This window comes from Adiantum capillus-veneris, chromosome 6 (genome assembly GCF_014529385.1).
Source record: "Adiantum capillus-veneris isolate H3 chromosome 6, ASM1452938v2, whole genome shotgun sequence".
NCBI classification, from domain to species: domain Eukaryota; kingdom Viridiplantae; phylum Streptophyta; class Polypodiopsida; order Polypodiales; family Pteridaceae; genus Adiantum; species Adiantum capillus-veneris.
The window spans coordinates 5,375,950-5,403,001 of NC_140936.1; the positions used below are offsets into that span (position 1 = coordinate 5,375,950).

The 27,052-nt window shown below is 45.4% G+C and overlaps 1 protein-coding gene across 2 annotated transcripts in view; it reads right to left on the reverse strand.

Moving 5' to 3' along the window:
- Positions 1-2,250: 2,250 nt before the first annotated feature.
- LOC147455083 (uncharacterized) overlaps positions 2,251-27,052 on the reverse strand; it is a 29,538-nt gene continuing 4,736 nt past the window's right edge. Inside the window, exons 2-10 of one of the 2 annotated variants that reach the window (XM_086513927.1) lie at positions 9,503-9,570; positions 9,358-9,419; positions 9,121-9,276; positions 8,865-9,041; positions 8,330-8,545; positions 6,365-8,244; positions 6,126-6,191; positions 5,305-5,374; positions 2,251-5,211 (exon numbers count right to left, since the gene is read on the reverse strand). In XM_086513927.1, the coding sequence (XP_086370053.1) occupies positions 2,731-5,211; positions 5,305-5,374; positions 6,126-6,191; positions 6,365-8,244; positions 8,330-8,545; positions 8,865-9,041; positions 9,121-9,276; positions 9,358-9,419; positions 9,503-9,570 (5,176 nt within the window). In that variant the 3' untranslated portion in view covers positions 2,251-2,730. Of the gene's footprint in view, positions 5,212-5,304; positions 5,375-6,125; positions 6,192-6,364; positions 8,245-8,329; positions 8,560-8,864; positions 9,042-9,120; positions 9,277-9,357; positions 9,420-9,502; positions 9,571-27,052 lie in introns of those variants that run through there. The other variant, XM_086513928.1, reaches the window with a different exon arrangement.

Genomic DNA, 27,052 nt, shown 5'->3' on the forward strand with positions numbered 1-27,052 from the left:
CTCTGTGGTGGAGAGTCCCTTGAAAGTTAGAAACTTTATGTTCACCTTGGCCATAATGCATTTCAGCTACTCAGTTGCTTATAGAGGAGCAAATTGTAACACACGTGGAGGAAAGTGTGCTTGGAGAGGGGATGAGGGTGGTGAGGAGCTAGTTGTTCTAGATGCTAGAGAGGGTAGTGGAAGCGGGGGTGGAGGAGTTCTACTAGGTAAGAAGGGCGGTCACTTTCTCTGAGGACTTGTTTGGGGACTTGGTTGTTCTTTAGTCTACCTTGTATTTATATGTAGTGGCAATGGATTCACCCAACCTATAGACAAGAAGACCTTGTAACTTGCCAGAAAATTTAGACCCACTAGACCAATAGAGCGGTGGACGAGGGCAAGAGTAGACTTGGACGAGGGCAAGAGTGGACTAGGCTAAATGGGTCTAGTTAGCTCCTCAACCACGCATGCTTAGTTGCAGGCATGCCAAAAATGAGAGCACCTATAGCAAGAACTTTATATCTTGCCCCATTAGTACAAGATGGAGCTAGATAGCTTGATGCATTCTCATGATTGTACTACCTTGAGCATATAGACATACATATACCCCTAGAGATAGAGCTCCATCCCTCCTCAGATACCCCACTACCTACATTCAGTTCAGTTTTGTATCAGCTCAGTTCAGTTTTGTTTCATTTGTCTTTCCGATAGACAGATGACATACACACCATGTACATTTGATTTGTCTCATAGGCCAATTTCGGCCTGACATAGACGTTAAAAATCTTTCTTTCTTTCTTTCTATTGTGGGTGCTCCTCAATGCAATATGCAAGAAACCCCACTCCAATCACAAAACAAACACTGTATAGAAAAATGAAACAAGCAAGGCTATACCCATTGTAAGCTTGACTGACTCATAGAACCAATACAGAATCTAGCAGGCAATACACAACACAAAGCCTAGACTCACGAGTACAATGGGGGTGTCAGGGCTCCAATTGTGTCGAGAGAGTACAGATGTGCAAGTGCTACACTGAAAATACAAGACTCTACACTCAATAAGACCCCCCATATCCAAAACCAACGAGCATATACACAATCATAAAGCACGGCCAACAGTAATGCCACGTATCATTGTCGCCAACAGTGATTCCACATATCACTGCCCAAGCAAGAGTCCACCCAATGTGAACCCAAGGCTAACTGTAATGGATGTCCAAAGCCAACTGTTCTAACTTTTGCCTTGACAAAGAAGTTCACAAATACACTAACATGCATAATTATTGCTATTCTACTCTGCTTGCTTGCAATTCTGGGCTTCAAAGATTTCTGCTTCTCATGAGAAAAACTTGCACATGTAGCTTTCACTTGTGCTGGAGCTTGATAGTGGCAACTTTCTTCTCCTAAAATCATGCAATGCAAGCTTGGAAGAACTCCCCACTCCCTAGAGGAGGGAGGTGGAACATACAAGTGGTCATTAAAAGATATCCCTTGCCTGCAAGAGACCTCTCTTCGCTGATAATGAAGCCATGTCAAACATCTAACATGAGCATTACACATTCCATAGGTTGTCATTCCTCTATGCTTGAGAGATATGGGTATGTGAGAAACTTGCATAAAAGGACAAAAGTGTTGACAATAGTGGAAACAGATGTTGAAATGAGCCCAAATATCACCTAGCTTCTAAAGATTGAGCTAGGCTGGCAATGCTACCTAGGATGCCAAAGCCTGCTTTTGATATCAAGTGTTGGAAATACATTTGCAAGAATGCAAGCAAAGATGGAGAAGATGAAGAGAATGCTCAAGGGAACAACACAAGAAATAGTATCACATTGTGTCATGATACAAAGGTAAAGCTTGCCTTAGAACGATTAGTGTACATACAAGAGGGGGGAGAAATATATTTTAGCAAGAAGGAGAGGTGCCTAAGCCTGTTCAAGTTCCCTTAATTGCATCCCTCTGCTTCTTGGCTACATCTCCATGCACAGAGCTTGGCATTTACAAATGATTGTGCATAATCAAGCACTTATCAGTCATTCAAATAGAAGAAAAATGCATGAGAAAATCATAGCTTTCCAACAGAAGTGGCACACAATGAAGTCTTACCACAATTACTGGATGACCACCTTTGATTTTATGGTAACCGACCAAGGAAGAAAAGACGAGTGACTTCAAGGACAGCCAGAAGAAACTTTTCTACAGAATATCTTTGCTTAATCCGACTTTAAATTTAAATCATATTACCCAAATTTGAGCATCAGTGCAACTCCTTTTGATCAAAAATTTTGCCTCATACATGCACTTTACCTGTAGGATTGAAAAACGAACATGCAAACATACAAGCCTTTCGATTTTCTTGAACACTTGGTACTCTGCCTGCAATTCTTGCTTGTATGCATGTTGATAAAAAAAGAACATGCAAACAACATACAAACCTTTCAATTTTCTCAAACACTCGGTACTTTGCCTGCAGTTCTTGCTTGTATGCATGTTGATAAAAAAAGAACATGCAAACAACATACAAACTTTCGGTTTTCTCAAACACTCGGTACTTTGCCTGCAGTTCTTGCTTGTATGCATGTTGATATTATTCATGATGCATGAATTCAAGAATAAGAGTGTCATTAACTAGGCTGAAAAAATATTAGTCCCCATGATATGCAGCAACACCCATTTCCTGCCATTGCCGGGATGAGTGCCATGGGTATATTCTCTCATAGTGTCCAGGACCGTCCACGAGAATCTGTCACTCAGCCATAAGTAAGCAATTGTTGCATGTTTGCAGCTTGGCCGATGAGCTGACACCGTTTTCTCTCACCAACTAGAACTTGAAGATTCCCAAGCAGTTCCTGTGCACATTCCAAATCATCCAAACTCATGGTATTCCATTCTGAGGAAGTGCTCAAATCAGCAAGGCGGCGGCAGAGTCTGTGCCTTCTCCCTAGCTCTCCATATTTTTCCAGCATAATCAATATCGAAGGACTTTCATTACCATCAGAAGAGACACCATGTTCATGGGGTAGAGTCTGACCTTCATTTTGGGCCAGAATAGTTCCGCCCAAATCTAGACTCTTGCTAGATTCACACTTTCTTGAACCAGGTTGATCTGCCACTTGCAAGAACTCCGGAAAAAAATTCGAGCCTTTTAGAGAGGGCAGATCTGGCTCAGCTGGCATAGTCTTACCCACAGTTGCATGATACCAATCTGTAGCTCTACAGTTTCTGAGGCTTTTTGAATAGTCCGATGAGATGGTTTTCTGAGGAGTGTTCCGGAGACCCTTGTTTTCCACTTTACTGGCATCTGAGAAAGTTCCCCATTTCTTTGACTTGAGCTTCTTGCCAGATCTCAGTATCTTGGAAGGAGTGGTAAACTCAATCCCTGATTGACATTCTAATTTTCTCCGGCTCATCCTAAGCTTAAATTTGAGATTTGAATGTGGATCCTGGAAGTCTTGATTGTTTTCGTTTTGCTCATCCTTTGACATCGGTATTCTCCTTGGACAGCTACTTTTGCGATGATGAGATCTAGATGCAAAGCTGTTCACTACATCAGACCGTCGTGCTACATTGCTGAATATATTACTGTAAAGACCTCGATTGAGAGTCTGTACTCTGAAGGGAGATTCTGGAGAGGCTTTCTGTAGGAGATTACCGAACTTGCTTGTTCCTAAATCAACATCCTTTTCAAAGGAAGTTTGCATCTGCTGACATGCATCCTCCATATTGAGCACAGAAGCCAACCTGTTTGAAGACTGCATGGTATGAAAAGGAGCGTCAGTGTTGGCCAAGCCCAACCTTCTCGGTCTACCTCTCTTTCTAGGCAACCGCTCCACACCAATGACATGAAGTTTTGACTCTCCAGCTGAAGCTTCTTTTTGTTTTACAAGAGAAGGCTCATCAACCAGCCTAACTTCATGAACAGAAACCATCTTATTATCTGTGGAGTCCTTGGAAGTGGTGGAGTTCTCTGCTCCAAGCCATGCAGCACCTTTTCTGATCTTTTGCAAGGCCCTGACTGTTCCTGATGTATCCCTCCAAAACTTGCCTCCCCGCAAGGAGCCTGAGCTTCTTAAGAAACGCTGCCGCCGAATGCCCAATTTTTTTAATTCACACACAAAACGCTTTCTGGGTCTCTTCAGAATTCGTTTTTCTGTATCAGAAGGCCCTACATCCTTAGAGCAATTCAAACCCTCTACAGACAGTAAATTGTTAACCGTTACTATCCTTGGAGTATCCATAATATTTCCATCTCCTTCAGATACTCCTTTAACCATGTGCCGCTCTAACTGCCCTTTGGTAAAAGGGATTAAACCCTCTTCTGAAACAGGATTGGAAGCATACGCATAGGTTTTCAGATCTACAAACCTCCGATTTTTCCTTCTAGGAGCAGCTGCAGACAATAGAGCAGAACTTACTGGAACTTCAGCTTTGGAGCATTTAGGAACAACCAAGCTGCCACCCATAGGGAGGGCTGCAGATGTTTTCACTTTTTCCCCTGTGCAGTGCCCAATCTCTGAAAAGATGGAAGAATTAGCAAGATGGAAAGAGTCAGACCCTGCTTGACTTGCTTCCATGCTTGCATGACCAGACAGTGACAACCGAGGCACCTTCAGACTTTTCTCTGGAACCGCATTCTGCTCCATACCAGTGGCCTTGGTATTCAAATTACAGGTGCTTCTTGGCAAAGATGAAGCCCCAAGTTGGAAAGATGTGTCCTCACCACCCTTTGCCATATTAGGCAAAGGCAGAGACACACCAGATGGAGCATTCTGAGCATCCATGTGGAGCTCTTGAAATACTTGAAGACATCGCCTTCCTGTTAATGTGTAGTATGGCACGTCTGATTTTCTCCTTGAAGCATCAGCACCATTTCTGTTCCAGCCTGGCAAAGAAACATCCGATGTGCTTTTCAGTTTCTCAAGGACAGGAACCAGGCAAGGGGGATATTTTAATGCAGTTGCTTTACTTCCGTAAGTTGCTTCCCAAAAAGAAACTGTACAACTTGATATGGATGTCTCAGAGTGCTGGAACGCTGGAGCTAAGGCAAGAGCTTGAAGAGAGAGAAGATTAGAGTCAAAAGATAAAGGAGGATGGCACTTCCGCAAGCGATAAAGGAGTTCCTGCCAGGCTTTCTGTAGAGAATAGGTTACGGTAGTAGAGCAGTGATTATGTTGATTAGCATGAAGGCTCTCACTAAACTTCAGCCACTTTGCAAACGGCTTTGAAAATTCCTGAAAGGAAACAATAGATCTTGTCATCACACAATCGCTACTTGCAAAAGATGAAGGAAAAGCAGACAAGATACTAGAGGACTGCTCAATCACCTGCACAAATAATAGCATATCTTGCTGTGAGTTGAGTCGTGCAGCAAAAGTTGCTAGTTCTTCCAGCACCCTGTCAGTAATGCCAAGAGAGGATTAAGTCAAATACTACAACCCTTGAGGGTGCAGATTGATTGCTATCACACCAACTGTTCTCTTGTCATCGGTGGTATGAAGCTGCAAACATAAATTATAAGCTACAAAGAAATAAAACTTTCAAAGCAATCAATCAAGGCCCAAGCATTGCAGAAGTTTCTTCTTTTGGGCTACCCCGAAGGCTGAAGTGACAAATTCAGGGAGGTGTTCGACTATAACAAAGTGCTCAAAATGATGTTCACCCTAAACAGTCTGCTGGTTGCTGAGCCGACACCAATCTATATAAGTAGGGTTTTCACGCAGCAGAATCAACACAAGAGTCAAGGTGGGCCTCGTAACTACTCATCCAACAGTACTGTTCTTTTTCTAGAACACCCCACAACGTCTCTTCCTGTCGTTTTGCCTTGGGTGGGATGCTCTAGCTTTGAAAATAGCTCTGCTGTTTCTGTCAAGCCCGTTCTTTTGAATAACCCCCTATCAGGTCATTCTCTTACCCACCCTCCCATAAGACATCGGTCGTATTCTGCTCAGAAATGTCCCAAAATGTGTTGATCTTCAAGTTTGAAAAAATTCCACTTTGTCTCTGATACCTTTTGCTATCAAAGTCCCTAACATGATAGAAGTGAAGTATGCCAGACCTACACAGCCTTGGTACACTATCAGGCCTCAGCCCACCACGTCAAGCACATACTTCAAAATAAAACAGCCGGGAAAAGAGACAGATCTACCTAGCTGTGGAATCCAGCCAGTATGCTTGTCCAGCTATATACTTGTCATGAGACAAATCCAAAACCCTGAAAATGAAGGTATAATTAAACATCTCATCCAGTAGATGGCGATCCATGCTTAAGTACAAAACAAAATGAGACATTTCCTTTCAATGGAAGGAGCTACATACATGAGCATCATGCATGTTAATACTCCCAAATTTGAATTTTGCACAAGTTATAAGATTTGAGAAAAAAACCTGGAAGCAAGAACAAGGATATTTCGCACATTGCTTGTAGTCTCCGTTTCACTTCCACACACACCATTTGATGTACCTGACGTACTAATGAAACTTCCATATCTCCTCTTTCGGTTTATGGCCAGCAATGCCAAGTTTGATATCTCTGTTCTCTTGAGAACGTTTATGGCAATGAATGCAACCATCTCAGCAAATGAATTGCTTCCATCACAAGCCCCTTTGTTACCCTGCTGCTGCGACTCTTTCTCAAGAAGCTTTAAGCTTTGTTGTGATAGCCCACTTGCAAAGAAATTAGCTTGCATCGGCATTCGAGAAGAAGCAGACAAGGCACAGTCAAAGAGCTTTAGCCATGCAATAAGGACAACTTGTAGATCAACATCGCTTAAAGCCTTTGCAAAACCACTCAGATTCACCTCAAGGCTTGCTTTGTTAATATCAGCTGAAGTCACAGAGCTCAGTTGCAGGTAAACTTGAAGAGGGAACAGTAAGATCCTGAATATCACTTGATTCCCAGAATCACTAGCCACACCTTCAACAGCAAACATGTCGCTTGAACCTTCTAGATACTTTGCTGTGTGTTCTGCAATAGTCTTCCAAGATAAGAGTAGTTGCACACAACTGTGGGGAGCAATACAGAAAATTCCTAATGTTGCTTTAGTGTCATTTGACACCGATGTTCCATTGGCTTCATCAGCCTTTCTTTTCCTGCCAGATTCGGAGAGGCAAAATTCCAAAACGCTTGCAAGCCCAGACAAATTACCCATTACATTAAAGCCCCTGATAGCCAATACGACAAGACTCTCTAATCTCTTCTTAAAGGTTTCCCTTTCTTCCCTTGAAAGTTCTTTCATAGAAGCAGTTGTAACCCATGAGTGCAGTAGGTAGACAATAGGTGTGACCAAATCACCTGTCCTGACCTCTGTAAGTTCTTCTTGCCCTACACCAATATCAGGTTTCAGGAAGGGCTCTCCAAACTTTTTTTGAAAGTTCATAGGTGCTAAAGAGATTCTATAAAAAGATGATGACAACACGAGAGGCTGGAGATGTAGAAGAGATTCTATCAGTGAATCCATTGCCGACAATACTTCTCCCATACTTGCTGTTTCAACATGTTGACAGGATACACCATCCAAAAACATCAGCAGTGAATGTACAGAATCAATGTGCTGTTTCACAGGTTTAACAGCACACTTTCCATCACTCTCTACCCCTTTCACCAGCAGAAGAAAAATCCTTAATGCTCCACTCAAGCTGAGGTTTCTGGTGCAAGAATTTTTTGAAGGCTCCATACTAAAACTCCATAGCGTCTTCACCAATCTTAAAAAGACATGAAGTGTCTCAAGAGACCACACCGTCCACAGAATATTGCAACTACTCTCAGCCACATTTTCAGCACCACCAAATGTGGGTGTTTGGGGGGATGGAGCCTTCCCAGGCAAGTTAATAGAAAGAGCAGGAGAAAGACCAGAATCGACCTTATGCTTGAATTTACAACAAATCCAATCTTCCAGTGCTTTAATGCAAAGATCCCACGCAGATGAATGATTTTTATCGGGACCAAACCTGAACATAGCCTCAAAGATTGGAATAACCACTATGTCAGCGACAGAAGGCAGATTTATTGCAGTCCCAAGCTTGTGTGCAAGGTAATGCCATGTGTGCCAACAAGCAAGACGCACAGCTTGATCTTTGTCAGCACTCATAATGGATATAAATGGCACCATGAGAAGCTTCAAACGCTTCAGGGGAGGAACCAATACCAACAGTGGCTTCTCAAGTTCACCTGCTGACAGAGAGACCCCTGCATTGATGTTAGTGTTCTGCTGCCCTGATGCATTTGGCAACTGCAGTAAGGCATCAACTATAGCTTCCCACGCTACCTGTAATATCCACTAAAATTTATGAGCTAAAGAAAGCTGCAAAGGCATTCAAGAGGTACAGCAAATGAAAATCGGTAGTACAGACCAGAGAAGCATTTCGGACCAAGGCATCTTGACTTGTAAATGTAACCTCCACTATTTTTAGCATTTGGTTGACAAGATTCCTCCTCTCGCCCGCCAAACTACCAAGAAGCCTTATGTACCAGCCCCAAGCACGAACAGCTGGCAATACTGAAGTTTTAGACTTTATCATCTTTTCCAGTTTTGGCAACAATGTCTCATTTATGTCCACAGCTGCAACCTGCCGATTGAAAACTGCTGTTGTTCATTGATATGGATCTGACCTTCATATTTTTTAGGGTATAATAATACTAATAATTTTTCCCATCTGTGACTGACAAGGAAATGACTTAAGCTAATCGTGAATCTAATGTAGCAGAAAATACATGGTATTAGCAACAGCTGTTCTGAAGTGTAGTACTGACATCTGGCTGTTCAGTCCTAGTAGAGCTTCTGAATCATGAAGTGCTACAAGGTACCTACTTAGATCTGTGTGCCATTGTAGTTTTAACAACCATTGAACACATGACTGAAGGAGTCTTAAAATTCACTTCAAATACCTCTGAAAGATCCCCCTTTAATCGACACAGCAACATGAACTCAAGATCTTTCATACATTGTTCCGCTCCCTCTCGCTCTTTCTTGTCGGAAGAAAGCAAACGCCTGTATATTGCAGGTGCCCATAGTGAAGACTTGATCCTCGCACATGAGTATTTTTGTGCTAATTTAACAAAACCCTGTACATAGAAAATTTTACCCACTGCTCGCTTTCAGGAAGTGTGATGTAGATGACATAGATTCAGAAAAAATCATTACTTGTAATGCTTGATGAATTAAAGCCTTTGAGCTAACCGAAGTGCCACTGTCAGTAAGATACAATAGCGATTGCAGTATGAGATCCAAGCTTGCCTCAACTACCTTTGGTTTAAGTTCCTGAATACCTAAACACCAAAGAGCCAAGCTGCAAAGAACCTTAAATGCCACAGTGACTTGTTAGTACAAACACAATGGCCTGAAACAAAAATGGAGTTAAGAAAGAACACGGAGTCATACTGTCTTGTCTGTCGATTTGATAAGCTGGCAGATAGAGCTCAAAACAGCACATGCCTTTTCGTCTGCGAGAATATAACAAAGATGCCAGATGTAGGTAATGCCCGGACTTTAATGAAGTACTTTGCAAATGCAGCACATTCCTCACCAGAAATTTCCGCGATGAATTTCTCATTGTGCAGAAAATATGCAAGCGATCTCAAGGCCAAAGTTACACTGCAGGAAAACATAAATAAAATATCTTGTAATGTCCAGCAAATTTTTTAAAAACACAATAAAGTAGACTGTTTACAATGCTACAAACCCCCCAACATGGCTGGCAATAAATCAGAATATCTCCGAAAGTTTTAAGGAACCTTTCCTGAATAGTTGGCCTGATTCTAGGATCAACTATGATAAGCTGTTCTTGACAGTCAATCCAGTTATTTGTCCTTCCATTCAGAGATTCCATAATTTTGAACCCTCCTTAAGCATCCATAGCTAACACTGACATTCCTCTCCCTTTCTATTAATCATCGCATACTGATTCTAAAGTATGTAAACATGGATAAGCAAAAAGGCCTTTTTGACACACACGAGGATGCTCAAGGGAAAAAACATATTTGGATGAGGATTAAAATCCCGCAAAAGGGGTGCATAAAATGGAGCATATGCCACACATTCTCAAGGCAAAGAAAGGGGACAAATGAAAGTTGCTGGCAACTTTTGAAAGGCAGTAAAGTACAGCTCAGACATAAAATCACAAAACAACGAAATTACAGAAAGGGGGCAAATGAAAGTGGCTGGCAACTTTTGAAAGGCAGTAAAGTACGGATCAGACTTAAAATCACAAAACTACAAAATTACAGAACGTGAAATCACTTCAGTGAAAGGCACAATCATCTTCACAGAGAGGGGAAGCTATGTATTGACCCCTAAGGTAGGCTCCCCTCACGGTATTTCTTTATGTAAAGATTCAACGGCACTAAATGCTTGGTTACAACTGGTTTGTAGGCCCCGCTTATATAGTTCCCAGAAGTAAGTTTTGAAGAAATCTTCGATAACAATGGCAAGAGAAGCAGGTGTCTCTAACTTCTCTTCGGGAATTCCGCAAATAACAATGTTCTTGGAGCGTCGCTCCCATTCCTTCAACTCCTCTACATCCACATTCTCAACGTTCTTTGTTTGTGTAACAAACTGCTGATGTGTCAAAGCCTAAAGAATGGAGCCAACTTACAGATGCCGAACGAGGGGCCTAAACCCTAAGAAGAACAAGCAACAGAAGAAGTGTCACAAAGTGATGACGTGGTTGGCCGAGTGCAGAAAACCCTAACCCTAATTTCTGCCAGAAACCCTAATTGCTGAAACCCTAACCCTAAAACCTGCAAACCCTAATTCTGAAAACCCTAACCCTAAAAACCTGCAAACCCTAATTTCTGCCGGAAACCCTAACCCTAACCCTAAGGCAACAAACAAATTCTGAAAATTACACTGACATGATGACATGGCAGGCTGTACGGATTTTCGTAAATTGCGCTGGTAGCTTTTGGCATTGCTTTTTGGCCAGAAACTTTTGAGTTTGAAAACTTTTCATGTAAACTGCTTTTTGGACCAGAAGCTTTTGATTTTGAAAGCTTTTCATGTAAACTGCTTTTTAGGCCAAGGGCCTTTAAATATGAGGCTAGGGCTCATTCTCTGGCATGCTTCCTGGAGAAGGTGCAGAGTCTGGAGTACCGGCTTGTACTTTGATGATGCAAAATAAAGAAATACCGAAAGGGGCGCCAAGGTTTGGGGCCAATACTCTCTGGGGTGGAATTCCGCCACTCTGTGTCGCGTGTCGTCTCTCTCTTTCAATTCAGTTGTTATTGAAGTGCTAAAAGTTTGTTCAGTCTGTTCTTTTCTATTGGCACGTGGTGCACGCCTTGTGACAGTTTGAGCCATAGCTTGCATGAGAGAGGAATTAGGAACCACATTGCTACCACATACATCTGCCTAAGACTTGTTTGTGCATACATTTTTATGTCGCATACATCCCGGCTCATGGTGTCAAATTTATCCTCTTTCAATACATGGTCATGCTTCATGCGCTCCTTCAAAACATTCAAGTTGACAAGAGAGCGTTTACATTCCTTGACTTCTTCTTCAAGTTGCATCAAACGTGTTGTTTGCATCTTAAGTGCAAAGTTACTCGAAACGAGAATGGGAACAGGGCCCAAGGAACGCCCCCCCCCCAAAAAAAAAGCGGAACGAAAACGGGGGCCGGAACGATAAGCTTAAAATATGCTTAAATTAAGTTGGATTTAACCTATATGTTAGTAGAGAACCATACACACCCATTAGTCCAAGTAGAATTCTATTTAGGCATGCTTTGCAATGATTCTTTAGTCTTAAGGCTTACACACGATTGCGCACTACACACAATATATGAATTGGGATCATCCTTTACAAAAGCACCTTGATTCTTCATAGAAAGAACATTAACTCAAAATTGAATAGAGTCCAAAATCCACACAAAAGCTTGAAGCAAAAAGATGATAGATCATAGATTATAAAGATGGCTCTACAAAAAGGCATGTAGAGGCTAGAGTGCTAAATAACAACTGTAAGAGTCACTATGTGACATGTCAAGACTCAATCACTCATGTGGTAGTGCAATACAAAAAGAGGGCATAGCCGGCGGCAACAAAGGAAACAAATATCAAAAACCAATGAGCAACGAGTCATGCCTAATGTTCACCTCTGGGTAGGGACAGAAGAGCATCCCACCTCCCAATCTATAGTGGAGTCCTAGACGTCGTGAATATCATCCCAATCCTCCTACAGAGGCCCATCCTCCTGCATAGATCCTCTTGCCTCTCCAAGCACCTCTGCCTCTGCCTCCATCTTCCACCGTAGAAAAGGATCTGTCACTTTGGATGTTGACTTGCAAAGCATTTCTTAAGTTTGCACTGACAAAAACAAGGTCATTTGCTTTCTCCACTCCAAGTCGGTTTCTCTTTCTAGATGCAATGTGGCTATATACACTCCACAATTGCTCCAAGAAAGATGAGCTAACCGCTTGGCTGAGAATGCGGACGGCACGTCGTTGAAGATCGGGACCATCTGAACCATTTTCTTACCACCACAAGACGGAGGAAATCTTAGTGCGATCAATTTGGGCATCGGCTGTCCCAAATGATCCTCGCATATCCCTGTAAAATGCAAGTTGATCCTCGATTTTGCATTGCATGTCACGATCAGGGTGAAGCTTCTTCAAGATGATTTCCAATGTGTGTTTGCCTCCAAATCATGCTCCTACCCTGCACCCTAGAAGTCTAGGTCCAACACAAAAGCTACACCATGAAGAGGTGAATTATAAGCATTCCACCAGCTATTGCAAAGCTCTTTGATTTCTTCGAGCCTATCTGGGTCCTTCTCATGATCTTCAAGCGCCTCAACCATGCGATCCATTGCTTCATAGACCTTGCCAATGCAAGGTTGCATACCATCCATCACTTCAAGCAAGTTGATCACTGGTTTCACCATTTTGTCAATAGTCTTTAGAGACTCCCAGAACTCACGATCCTCTACCTTCCTTGTATAACTGATCCCTGCAATTGTACTTGCATGGGAAGTCTCAGCAAACTCTGTACTGATGAAGAGTTGTCGCACTGTACTTTGACACTCTACAAAGCGGCTTATCATTAGATAGTTGTAGGCGAAGCGGGTCTCACAATACTTTAGAAGCACTTTGCGTCCCCCCCACCCCCCTCCCCCCCCCCCCCGACCGCTTCAAGAACTCGGCTCAAAGTATGTGTGGTTGTTGATGAAAGCAACCACCTTGGACATGGATGCAATGAGAGATTCTATCCAAGGTAGTTTGCCAAAATCTTTCAAGAGGTTGTTAAGGCAATGTACCATGCAAAAGGACACCGTGATGTGAGAATAAGCGCCTTCCAAAATAGCTCCAGCTGCATTGTTTGATGCCTCCCCATCGGTGACTAGACCTATCACAAGGTCCGACCCAATGTTGGGGGTTGCCATCTCCACAATGGTCTTCTCTCTGTCGAGTAGAGTAGTGCGGAGGGCCTTGGAAGAGGGTGGCACGTAACGTGCCCCATACTCTCCAATCCTCGTGCACATGGTCTTGAAGTACTCCAACCTAGACATTGCACACAAGAGGTATTAGGATTTACTATTTAAATGAGAATGAAATCGAGATGATTGATTGTATGAAAATGATAGTAAGTCTTACCGAGCCTCTATGAAGGAGATGTGATCATGATAGAAAAAGCGAACAACACTTGCATCCACATCCTCCTTCCTTTTTGGATCCCAAGTGGTATGTAGGGTGCGTTGGTGAGATTTGGGAGTGGAGACCGTAGTATACTGTATTAGGCATTGAAAATGCTGATCGAAATGATATCGCCGCCATCTCCGTCGTTGCCGCATTACTATCACCACCAACCGATGAAGGTGTAGAAGAGGGAAAAACCAAGTTGTTGGAGTCGATTATGGAACGCTAGGCCTTGCCGCTTGTTTCTCTTCAACAATTGCTCGTTGACAGCCTTGCATATTGCTGCTACTTGTTGTCTCTCTAGCTTAAGGAGGTAAGCACAGACTTTGGTTGTACCGGATTGTCGCTCGAAGCCGCATAGTTTGCACTTCCATGCGCGTGCACCACCGGACTTTCCCAACACTCGAGAATGCACTTCATCCCACCATGATGCTTCGTCCTTCTTCTTGGCACCCAAGGGGTCACGTTCACTTGACGCGGAAGCTTGCGCCATAAGTGATGAGACTTGAGACAGGAAGGAAGCTTGAGAGAAAGAGAGAGAAATGAAATGAAATGATATATTATATTAACGTCTTCAAAAGGCCAAAATGACCTATGAGACCAATCTGTTACAAAATGGTGAATCTAATACCGTGTCTGGGTACAAAAGAACTAGATACTACTACTAGAATCCATCCTCATCTGCACTCTGAATATCGAGAGAGTATAGCTCGAATCCTCTGATGTAGTCTCCATCGATGTTGTACAGCCCCTCTCCTCAATCGTGGCTGTCTAGATCTCCATAGCTCCAATGCTCGACCGATGAGAGTACCGGTAGTGGCCGAATGAGTGTGGGCCGAGCTCTGCAATGATGACTACTCCTCTGGCTGTCCCATATCTAGTGAAAAGAAATCTGTAATCTGTCTCTGGGACTCTCTCTCTATCTCTCCCCAATAAAGTGTCTCTATCTGTGTAACTCAAGTAGATATAGCCCAAGACATCTATGATCCTCAGAACTCATGACCCTAGAGAAAGGACTGAAACCCTCTCTGAATAAGCAATGGAAACAACCCCATATCTCATAGTACACTGTGCAATGACATATGTAATGTAGCTCTGTCTCTGGCTCTAACTGGCATAAGCGACATATCTTGTTGTTTGCTATATCCCTCTAAATCTACCAGTCTCAATCTCCAGCTAGTGTGAGGATGTGCGTATCTAACCAATGGCACACCGCAAACCATGAGACATATGTGTGTCCATGTAGCTGGGTCGAATCACAAACCCATCTCCTGTGAGGTGGAGAAGATGCTCTCTATAGAAAGCCATCTTCGTGCCCAACTCCTGTGGCAGCTCTATCCATGTCCTCCTGGTATCTAGCTGGATCAGGTCTTGACGAATCAGTCTAGTAATCTCCACCCGTGTAAGAGACATCGAGGGTGCCTGAAGAGAGTACTGAAGAGAGAGAGAGAGAGAGAGAGAGAGAGGGGGGGGGGGGAGGGGGGGATGATGGAGCTCCAAGCGTGAGCCTTGAGACTTGAGGCCCGAGGGTGAGGAAGATGGAGAGAGCGCTCGCCTTCAAACTTGAAAGTTGAGGGAAAGGGAGAGATGGAGCGGTGGAGAGTGAGGGAGAGGTGGAGTCTTGACTCTCAAGCTTGAGCCTTGATGCTTAAAGCCTGGAGACCCAAGGGAGGGAGAGAGAGAGGTGATGAATCATGACTCGAGAGAGATGGAGAGATGGAGAGTGAGCCTTGAGGCAGAAGTGGAGCCTCAAGCTTGAGCCTTGAGGCTTAAAGCCTTGAGGCCCAAGGGAGGGAGAGAGAGGCTAGAGCCTTGGCTTGATGAAGAGGTGGTGTCACGTGACACATCCAACCCTATGTGTCCGTGGACAAGCTACAAAATAATCAAGGTTCAATCAGTCTAGATTAGAAGTGATCTGGCACTTTTGTGAGTCTATTCATAGACCGTGCATGCCCAGTCACTTAGGGTAGATGCATATCCTCTAGTTGCACACAGCATGATCATAAGCATTCCATCAAAATCCTTTAGGAGAATTTTCCAATGCATTTAGCCTATTTTACCTATTTTTTGACATTTTTCACTTATTATTTTTAAGTGACTTTTGTTGGAAAGTAGGTAGGGCAAATTGAGTAAGTTTGTATATAAGCAAACCTAGACTAGCACTAATTGGCAAAAGAGGCAACAGGAGCTTGGCTCAACGGGCACCTTCTCAGCAAAACCGGCAGGATCCCACAGCGTTTCCAGCCATCAAGACCAAGCTAGCGTTTTCTGCAACAGACAGGCCTTGGCGTTTTTTCAACAGATCGTCTAGCGTTTGCAGAATTCCCAAATCAGCCTGGCGTTTTTGCAGACAACAAATCAGTCTAGCATTTTTGCAATTGCAGGCCATCCGCGACAACAGAAGATTTTTCAGCCCTAGCGTTTTTGCATCTGCCAGTCACCTCGGCGTATTTGCAGATCTTCGCAACAGAATCAACCCATAGACCAACGTTTTCAGTTTTCAACCTTTAGCACTCGCAGATCAAGTCCCAAACCTCGCAAATCTGATGTCAAGTGTTGATCTGCTGATGCTTTGCAATTCCAAAAACGCTAGCTTTGGAGGCTGCTGCTGAAGGTTAAAAACGCTAAGGGCTGAGGCCTGTGGGTCGCGGGAAAAACACCAAGGATGGGACTCATCTATAAGGGACACAAACGCCAGGAAGTGGAGGTTGTGTGCGATGACTGCCAAGAGGGAAAATGCCAGAGATGGAGACTTGCCCGGCGAGGATGGGGATCCAAACGCTAGGGGTGCTGGGGGATACTACTGAGAAGTTGCCTGTTGAGCGGGAAGCTCCTGCTGCCTCTTCTGCCAGAAAGTGCTAACTTGTGTTTGCTTATATATTAACTTAGCAAAATTGCCCTACCTACTTTTGTTGGAAAGTCACTTAAAAATAATAAGTGAAAATACCAATAAATAGGAAAATAAGCTAAATTCACTGGAAAATTCCCTTGACTGATGCTAATGGATTCTGATGGGAATTCCGATGATCATGTTGTGTGCAACCGGAGGATATGCATCTATGCTAAGTGACTGGGCATGCACGGTCTACGAATAGACTCACAAAAGTGCCAGATCACTGCTAATCTAGACTTGACTGAACCCTGCTGTGGTGTAGCTTGTCCACGAACACATAGGGTTGGGATGTGTCACGTGACATCCCCTCCTTTTCAAAGTGAGGTATCGGTACCGAACTGTATGGCGTCGAGGGAGATCGCCAACAGCATCCGGAATCCTGGAAGGGACTCTTCGTCGGCCCACTTTGATGTGTGGGTCGCACGGTACTCGAACTTCATAAAGGTTTGCAACGCTTGCTTCTTTGGGCCACGCCGAAAGCGACTCAAAGTCTTTTGTGGCTCCTTTGATGCTTCAACTTCGTCGAGTATCCTGCTTCTTTCGTCTTCAAGAATCTCCATGGCTAAAAATTCCTGAAACCATCTCCAACACAAAATCATGAACATACCTATTCCATGGAAAGTGAAGGAAAAAAATCTTGTCTTCTCTAAAGACTGTGTATGCAATGTAGATGAACATAGAGACGGAGTGACAACCTGTTCATCAAACACATGCAAACAATGAGATCGAATCTTTTTGGTTTGATCGAAATCAATCAACTATGGCAAATCACAATGGAAATGCCCATGCTTGGTGCTCATACAATCATGTGCTCTTTCAGAAATTGTGTCATGCCAAGGAAGAGACATGGAATGAGACTTCCTTACATACAAACTTTTCAGCTTTTCATTAACAATCCGCATACATTCGTGCTCATCCATGAGAGAAACGTGCTCAACATGCAATATGTCAGACCTAGGAAAAGGGATCACATAACGATGTTGACTAAAATAAAGGAAACCTTCACGAATGAAACACTCGAACAATGCGTGCGTATCAATCATGCGAACACATAATACTTCCTGTGAGGGTTCCTTGGACCAAGGCTCGAGAGCCAAGATCGGTTCGTCCTAAATGACCGAATCGTCTTGTGGGGATTCTTTGGACCTCGACTCGAAAGCCAAGATCGGATCATCGTGATTGATCGAATCTACAACGAGGTTAGCTTCGCTAGGAAAAGCATCAACTAACACATCATCCTTGTGAACAATCGCTTCATCTTCATGCAATTCATCATGCTTGTCTTTTTCATCCAAATCATCATACAAATCATTATCCTTCGAATCATCATGCTTCTCATAATCATGCAAGTTATGTGTGTCATGCTGTGGAGAAAAAGAGACTGAGAGAGTCTCCATATCTCGAACTCTTTCAACCTTGTCCTGCATATTAGCAATGAGAGATGGAGAAGGAGAAGTATCCACTCCATGAAAGACAGTAAGAGAATCACTGTCGGCATTGAGAGTTATAGTGTTAGCCGAAAAAATTATGAAAGCATCAGTTTCACGAAACCACTTAATTCCTAAAATCATATCACCCCCTGAGAGAGGAGAAACAACAAATCTTCTAGTGAAGACAGTCTGTTGAATTGCAAACAACACATCAAGACACTCCTCTGTGATGAGAGCATCCATACCAAGACGAAAGCCAGAGACCTCGATAGAAGATCTAGGACAAACTTCGAGGCGGACTCTCTCAACAAGAGAGGAACTGATCACATCATGCATACTACTTGGGTCAAACAATATGACAAAACGATGCCCCGAGGTACGACCATAACATTTAATGAGAGAATCATCAATGGGAGGGTCCTGAGAAACTTTGGACACAATCGTGTTATCATTCATTGCATTGACAGATGTAGTGGGTGATGTGGGTTCTTTAGATTCATTCAATTCAAGCTTAGGACATGTTCGTTTTATGTGACCCTTAATGTGACAATGAAAACAACAACCTTCTTTAGAATACGTGCTTTGTTCTTCCGAAGTGATGTATCCTCCTACAATTACCTTGTGCTACCTTTTCATCTAGAGTAAGCTTAGGTTTAGTAGTTGTGTTAGACTTACCCTTAGATTCATTGGAAGAATTTTTTTTATGAGAGTTGGAAGATTGGTTAGAAGAGTTATCATTCTTACCATTCTTACCATTCTCAGGGTTCTGAGAAGTCTGCGAGGTACTTGTGGAAGTCTTGTTCTCCTTATGCTTTCCCTTGTTGTGCTTCATCTCCTGTGCGAGAGCAATCGCTACCGCCTTGTTGAGATCGATTGGATCGAATACCTCGACATCGTACTTGATATACTCGTCCAATCCAAAGAGAAAAGCCTCTTTGCGCTCATATTTCGACATACGAAGTTGGGTACCTAGTTGCAAAACACGATTAGAAAAAGACATAACCGGCATACCATTTTGCTTGAGAGCATGCCAATCGTCCTTCAATCGTTCAAGGTATTGAGGTGGCATAGACCGCACCTTGAGCTTGTCTTGGAAATCAACCTAACTAAAAGAGAGGGACGTGAAATCGTCGGCTGCCTCTAGGTGCGCGGCTAGCTATGCCTCTTGTCATGCGTGGTACCAATTGATGGCATCACCGATAAGGTACATAGCCATCCGGCGACACTAGAAGATTTTCCAGCCCTAGCGTTTTTTCATTTGCCAATCACCTCGACATATTTGCAGATCTTCGCAACAGAATCAGCCCATAGACCAACGTTTTCAGTTTTCAACCTTTAGCACTCGCAGATCAAGTCCCGAACCTCGCAGATCTCACCTTCTCGCAGCAGTTCCTCTATCAAGGTTTACAGTTTCAGCCCGGAACACCATTCTACCCCTATCTCCGTTCCGACCCCCCGACCTGTCTGGGAACGCGTTCCGAGAGAGAGACCCGTTCCACCCATTCCCTGTTACTCTACTTAAGTGTCCTCTTGAGATTCTCATTCTTAACCACACAAACCCTTAGAGTGTCATTCTCAATGCAGTGCCTGTAAGTTTTCACCTTGTTTGTTAACGGTCTCTTGCAATGATACCAAGTATGCCATGATCATGGTTTTCGATGTCATTGGTTGAGTCATTGTGTTTCTATCTCCACACTTAAGAGATTTTAGATCATTTTCTATAATGGTTGTGGACCTTGTTGAAGAAGTAGAACCCTTGCGAATGCAAGAAGACATTGTATATAAACTAAGAGATTAGAGTCAACTTCCCCGAAACTGTTCACTTTATAAATGCTGCTATAAAAACGCCTTCCATAATATTGAAAATTTATGTCTTTACATCAATACGTAGAGGGCGTCGTGCTCTTCAATTGAGACTATAGAAGTGCCAAATTTTTCAAAGAGTGCGTGCCAAAAATTGGACGTAAACTTAACATCCCTATCTGAAACAATCGATTTTCACAAACCACAGAGGGGATACCAATGCTTAATGAACAACCATGCTACATCTTGTGCGGTGACTATAGCCTTACAAGGAATCAACATACAAAACTTGCTAAAACGATCAACAATTGTCAAGCATTGAGTGTTCCTTTAATGCAAACTAGATGGAAGGTTAGTCACAAAATCCATGGAAATATCTTGAAAAGGTCCATCGAGAATAGGCAACCGAAGCAAGGCCCGAGAATAAGCAACGGAGGCAAGAGGCCTTGCTACTTACCCCAAGGCGCTTTTACCTTTTGACATATAGTGCATTGTGTGACATAACAAAACACATCCTTTCGTATTTTAGGCCAATAAAAGAATCTTTTTATTTTTTCCAAAGTGGTGTTCATTCCCTTGTGCCCACCCGTGAGAGAATCATGTACATCATGCAATATGGTTGGCTTGAGAGAGAGCAATACACATAGACGTTGACAAAAATACAACAAACCATCACGAATGAGATAATTGCTTGGCCCTTGGGAAGCAAGAACCTGCAAGCCCTGCTTACCAAACTCGGAATCCGCATACTGGTTCTTCGTGCTGTCGAAAGACACGCCCTGAATAGAGACTGTGGATCTTGACTCAAGAGCCAAAATGTGTCCTTTGCGACTTAATGCATCTGCAACAGGGTTAGCTTTTCCAGGCACATACTCAATCAAACCTTCAAATTGCTCAAAAATTTGTGACCACCGTGCTTGGCAATCACTCCAATGTGCACTAAGCATAGACTGAAGCCACTTAAGGGCTTGGTGATTTGTGCGAACTATAAACTCTCTATCATGCAGAAAATGCTTCCAATGCTTAAGAGAGTGAATAACAGACAAAAGTTCTTTATCATAAACAGAATAGTTCTTTTCTGCACTATTGAGCTTCCGGCTAACGAAAGCTACGGGACAACCATACTGCTGAAGCACAGCATCTATCGCGACATTGCTCGAATCCGTCCATGCCTCAAAGGAGTCATCCCAAAAGGCAAGGATAAGACACAGAGTTGCATTACACATATCATTGCCCCGTCTACTACGAGATACGTGGCCGCTTCCACTGCTACTTGTTCAGAGAGGTTTTGGACCACTCTCCAGAATCATGCGGTACGAGGATCAGAGATGCTTGGGTCTGTTTTCGCTCGAGCTGCGCAAACACAGAGAGAGCTTAATGAGAAGAGAGGCTAGCCAGAGAAGGATCACAGACTTCTTTAGAGCAGACATTGGGCACCCGGAGGAGCTACCACCATAGGAGAGCTCGTCGCCTCACACCAGAGGCACACTGATCGACCGAGCGATCGAGCTAGGGAGATCCAGACGCCCACGACTGCGGAGGACTACACAGCATCGACGAAGGCTGCATTAGAGGATTAGGATCACTTTGGCCCGACATGCACGACGTCCGATCAGGCTATTGACCATGGAGGAGATTGATGAGATCCGCCAACGATCGATGTTGAATCTTTTGTGATTTAGCCATCCCACATAGATGCTTAGCTCACACCTAGCGGTTTAGGATTCCATAGTATTTTACTTTGTCATTTTTTATTACCCTGACTTTGTATCAGATCCACCACATTGTAACTTTCTGGTCTCATAGGTCACTTTGGCCTTTTGAAGACGTTAATATAACATTTCATTTCATTTTATTTTCTCTCTCTATATTGTATCATGGTGACACTTATCTCCACTTTGTACCTTTATGGCATGATACCATTGCTCAGCCTACCAGCCACCCATAGGAGTCGGTAGCACTCCTATCGTTTCTTTGTTTGTAGTTTTCTTGTTTGTACCCAGACTTGGTACTAGACTCATCATTGTAATCAGTTGGTCTCATAGGTCATTTTGGCCTCTTGTAGACGTTAATATATCATTTCATCTCTCTCTCTCTCTCTCTCTCTCTCTCTCTCTCTCTCTCTCTCTCTCTCTCTCTCTCTCTCTCTCTCTCTCTCTCTCTCTCTCTCTCTCTCTCTCGCTCTCTCTCTCTCTCTCTCTCTCTCCTCTCTCTCTCTCTCTCTCTCTCTCTCTCTCTCTCTCTCTCTCCTGCGCGCTGCTCCCTGCGCGTGGCTCCCTCCTGCGCGCTGTCCTAGCCCCTGCGCGCTGCCAGCCCTCGCCTCCCCTCTTTCTCCCTGCGCACTGCCTCCCCTGCGCGCTGCTCCCTGCGCGTGGCTCCCTCCTGCGCGTTGTCCCACCCCTGTGTGCTGCTCCCTACTGCGCGCTCCCCCCCCCCCCCCCCCCCCCTGTGCGCTGCTCCCTGCACGTCAAGACAACCAGCTCATCCACTGAACACACACACCCCATCCCCATCCCCTGCCCGCTGCCCCCTGCATACACACAAGCCGAGTGCTCTCTTCCCCTTCTCCCCTCTTCTTCACAATATGAAGAGAGGGTAGCTACGAAGACAACCATGTCTTCCCCCATCATCAAGACGCCGACACCGACAACGAAGACAACGTCCTTCATGCTCACGAATAAGAGGCTTGCACAATTGGAGAAGGACATGAAGGAATGGCGGATGGAGAGAGAAATATGGAAGGAGGAGAAAGCCAACTTCATCAAGCTATGGAACAAAGAGAAGGAGGACATGAGAGCGGAAATCCAAAATCTCAAAGAGGAGAAGGAGAGAAGGGAACGGGAGAACGAGAAGGAGAGGGAGAGATGGAGGAAAGAGCAAGTAGAGATGAAGGCACAAATCGATCTCCTTCATGCTTCCCTCACATCCCTCACCCCCGAGGAAGGAGAGATTAAAGGGGAGGCTAAGGAAGCCCTCAAGGAGGAGATCACCAAAGCCCTCACCGCAAGCATTGAGGACAAATTAGAGGCCACCAAAGAAGGATGGGTCGAAGTGGTCAAAAAGAACATCAAGAAGGTAGCAAGAGAGGAAGCCCAAAAAGATGAGGTACTCATCGTACACACAACCATCGAAGAGGAGAAGATGCGACAAGCTCGCCGTCTCAATGTGCGAGTGACCGGCATCAAAGAAGAAGAAGGGTCTACACCCGAGAGCGATGGGAAAGCCTTATGCAAGAAAGTGGGATACAAGGAAGAAGAGATCCCTTTCTCCAAAGTTTGGAGAGCCGGCAAAGATCCAAAGAAGAGAGCTCTCATCCTCCAATTCGCCTCCGAGGAGTCTCGAACTTCTTTCCTCCGAAAGAGGGTCATCTTGAGAGGGCTAGAAGGACCCTCGATTTATCTTGATGATGACCTCACAAAGATGCAACAAGATCACCGCCGCGCGTGCATGCCTAGAGTCCACCAAGCCCGCAAAGAAGGGAAGAAGGCAGTATATCGAGATGGTAGGGTTATCATTGATGGCAAGACCATCGCATATGGACTCACGGCCTGTGGGACACACGAGGAGATTCATGTCACGGTTTGGAATTGCAATGGAGACCTATGGACACACCCAGAGAGACTTGAGGAGGTGATGAGAGGTCGAGACATGATTCTACTTACAGAGACACACGAGAGCCCAGAGAGAGGGTTACCACGGATACATGGATTCCAATGGGAGTCTCTACATCGGGGATGTATGCGCCAGCACACCACTCGCGGTTCAGGAGGAGTGGCCATACTCTTTAGACAGGGGCTTCACAGCAGACTACAGATTGTTTCCCGAGACCCACAGGCCCGATACATGTGGATTCGCCTCGAGCTCTCACGAGACAGGATCGTCTACATTGCCCTTTGCTACTTTGCTCCCACAGGCTCCAGATTCGCCCCTATTGAGCAAGAGTCACCGTACGCATGCCTCACGGAGGAGATTATGGAGTACTCTACACTGGGTGAAGTCTTCCTTATGGGAGACTTCAATGCTCGTACGCGCAGTGAGCAGTGTGAGGCATATGACCACGAGGACCCAGAGGCACTACACACTCTAGATGAGGAGGCTACTATGAGAGATACAGCAGACAGAGCTCCAGTCACAGCCTACGGACGACACCTACTTCGACTTGGCTCCCAGCACCGTCTCGTTATTTATAACGGGATGGCCCAGTGGCCCACCTCAGGGGGCCTGACTTGTATGCCACATGGAGTTACAGAGGGAGGGGGGAGTACAGTCGACTATATTCTGGGACCCAGGGAGGCTACACACCTTATCACATCCTTCACCATTCCACCCATACCCATCGGAGCCGACCACACATACATCTCTTTCTCCATCACCGGAGATACCATCCCACACAGCTCCACAGCACACACTCCACACACCACCATCCATTTCACACATGAGCTAGCCTCTCTTTACTCGGCCGAGGTCGAGCATGGCCTATGCCTCCTCCACCCATCCACACCACTCTCAGTTCTCACATCACATATCTCTTCCGTTCTCCACACTTCAGCTATTAGCTCTTTTCCACACACCACTCACACAGGACGCACTCCCCCCCCGGGGACTATGCCTCAGAACCGCTGGTATGATGATGAGTGCAGAGAGTTATACCGACGCCTCCGTGCACGGCGAGCCTTAGGAGAGATCACAGAGAGAGAGGCCAGACGACATATGAAGACGCTGACACGCCAAAAGCGGCGAGCATTCGAAGAGGCACAGGAGCTTGAGCTATACCGCCTATTCATGAGCATAGATAGCGCGACGGCTTGGCGCACCCTGCGCGAGCCACGTCCGACTACAGCTATTGAGGATCCACAGATACGGCATGATTATGCAGAGCGCCTTTATGAGGTGCCAGGGCAGCCTCCTATCCCACAGCCACACGGGCCACGCCCCACGTGCTCCTCCTTCTTTACAGCAGAGATGGTAGAGAGGGCCATACGCCGCATGCAGCACAGACGATCAGCTGACCATACTGGATTACAAAGTGAGCACATCATTTATGCGGCCTCCACTATAGCCCCGTTGATTGCACATGTCTTCAACCGGGCTATAGGGAAGGGCTTCCCAGAGGAGTGGACACAGCACACCATAGTGCCTATCCACAAATCTGGCGACACCCTGGACCCAGGGAACTACAGGACTATCATGATTGGCCACACGATGGCCAAGCTATATGGAGCAGTACTTGAGGCACAGCTCAGCTGCTACGCAGAGACCGAGGGTCTACGAGCTCCAAGCCAGGCAGGTTTCAGACGAGCTTTCTCCACCACTGATCACATCTTCGTTCTGCGCTGCCTCATTGATGGGGCAAAGGCGCGGAAGAAGAGGCTTTACTGTTGCTTTGTGGATTTCCGCAAGGCCTTTGACACAGTCCCACGCAAGAGACTCTTCCAGCGCCTTCACAACATTGGGGTACCAACAGAGATGATTTGGGCCATATATACTCTCTACGAGAGGGTGACGGGTCGAGTTCGTTGCCCAGGCGGCTTTTCAGAGACCATTGCTAGCACCATTGGTGTTAAGCAAGGATGCCCACTCTCCCCAACACTCTTTGGGCTCTACATCGACGAGATCTCCGACTACATACTACGAGCAGGGGGAGAGGGGAGCGACTTGGCAGGTACTCCGGTCCACATCATGTTATATGTTGATGATATTGTGTTGATTTCAGAGTCACCCGAGGGCTTGCAACGCCATCTTGAGGCCTTGGACGAATTCAGCACACACAGGGGGTTGACTGTGAACCTTGGCAAAACCAAGGTCATGATCTTTCACACATCCAGTGCAGTGAGGAGCGCTCCCACCTTCACAGCAGCAGGAGGACAGGTTGATGTAGTCACCTCCTATGTCTACCTTGGCATCACATTCACCAGCCTACCAGGACCCTTCACTATGAGGCAGGCTGCTGCTGACAGGCTCACCCGAGGATATGCAGCTCTGACCATGCTAGAGCGGAGATGCCACCAGGCACACTTTCAGGAGCCCCGCACGAAGGGGTGGCTTTTCGACACCTTAGTCACCCCGGCCCTGATGTACTCGGCGGCAGTATGGGCACCAGGATTGACAGCTGACCGGTGGACACAGCTTGAGAGGCCACAGGTATGTATGATCTCACGCTTGCTCCGCAGCAAGAAGACAGTGCCACATGACATTATTAGAGCCAAGCTCGCCACACCACCTATGGCTGTAGAGGCACTATTCCAGACAGTCTGCTTCATCCAGAGGATGAGAGAGCTACCTCCTAACAGACTTACTCGTAGAGCATTTGAGGTAGCTATACAGCTATCAGAGAGTGGGCATGAGAGAGCATGGTACTCACAGGTCAGAGCATGGTTTGAGGGACACGGTCTTGACATGGAGAGACTACCACCATTCCAGTACGACCCCCACTCACCATCTGTTCACCTCTCTCGCAGTGAGAGGAACTTGGTATTGAGACAGGATCTGTGGCAGCTATACACCAGGAGAGTCTGGGAGTCACCTGGCTTGGGGACGAGGATGTCAGATTACAGAGACCAGTTTCTCACCATACTGTCTGGGGGGTTCATACAGAGACCACGCTATATGGACACATATATGCCACATAGCTCACGGGTGGCGATTGGTCAGCTGAGAGTGGCTTCACACAGGTTAGAGATTGAGATCGGGAGACATACTGGTGTTCCCAGGGAGGAGCGAGTCTGCAGAGCCTGCACAGAGGAGGTAGAGAGTGAGGAGCACTTTGTATGTAGATGCAGAGCATACACTGAGATCAGAGGCAGGTATGAGGCCTTATTCAGAGGACAGCCCACTCTCCGAGAGATCATGGACTCTCGAGATCAGAGACAGCTCGGACGCTTCTTACTAGAGATACAGAGTCATCGGGACACACTACTACAGCCACGCACAGCTACACAGACAGAGGGGAGACAGTCGCAGCTCACAAACTTCTTTCAGAGGATTGCCGCCCCTCCCTCACCAGACACTCAGAGGGGAGTGACACTCCCACAGGCGGAGGTGAGCCGAGCTAGACGACGACCACGAGTCACAGGCTACAGGGGCGCGAGCTCCCACCACCGACAGATCGAGGAGATCCGAGCCCGGGAGCGCCGTGCCACTGAGGAGCGAGTAGCTCAGATGAGGGCCGACCCGACAGCTTTCATCCGGGTAGCCTTGGCACCAGCCCCGCCCATGTACCACATCTTACATCCCCCCATTTGTACAAGATGGAGCTAGATAGCTTGATGCATTCTCATTCTCATGATTGTACTACCTTGAGCATATAGACATGCATAT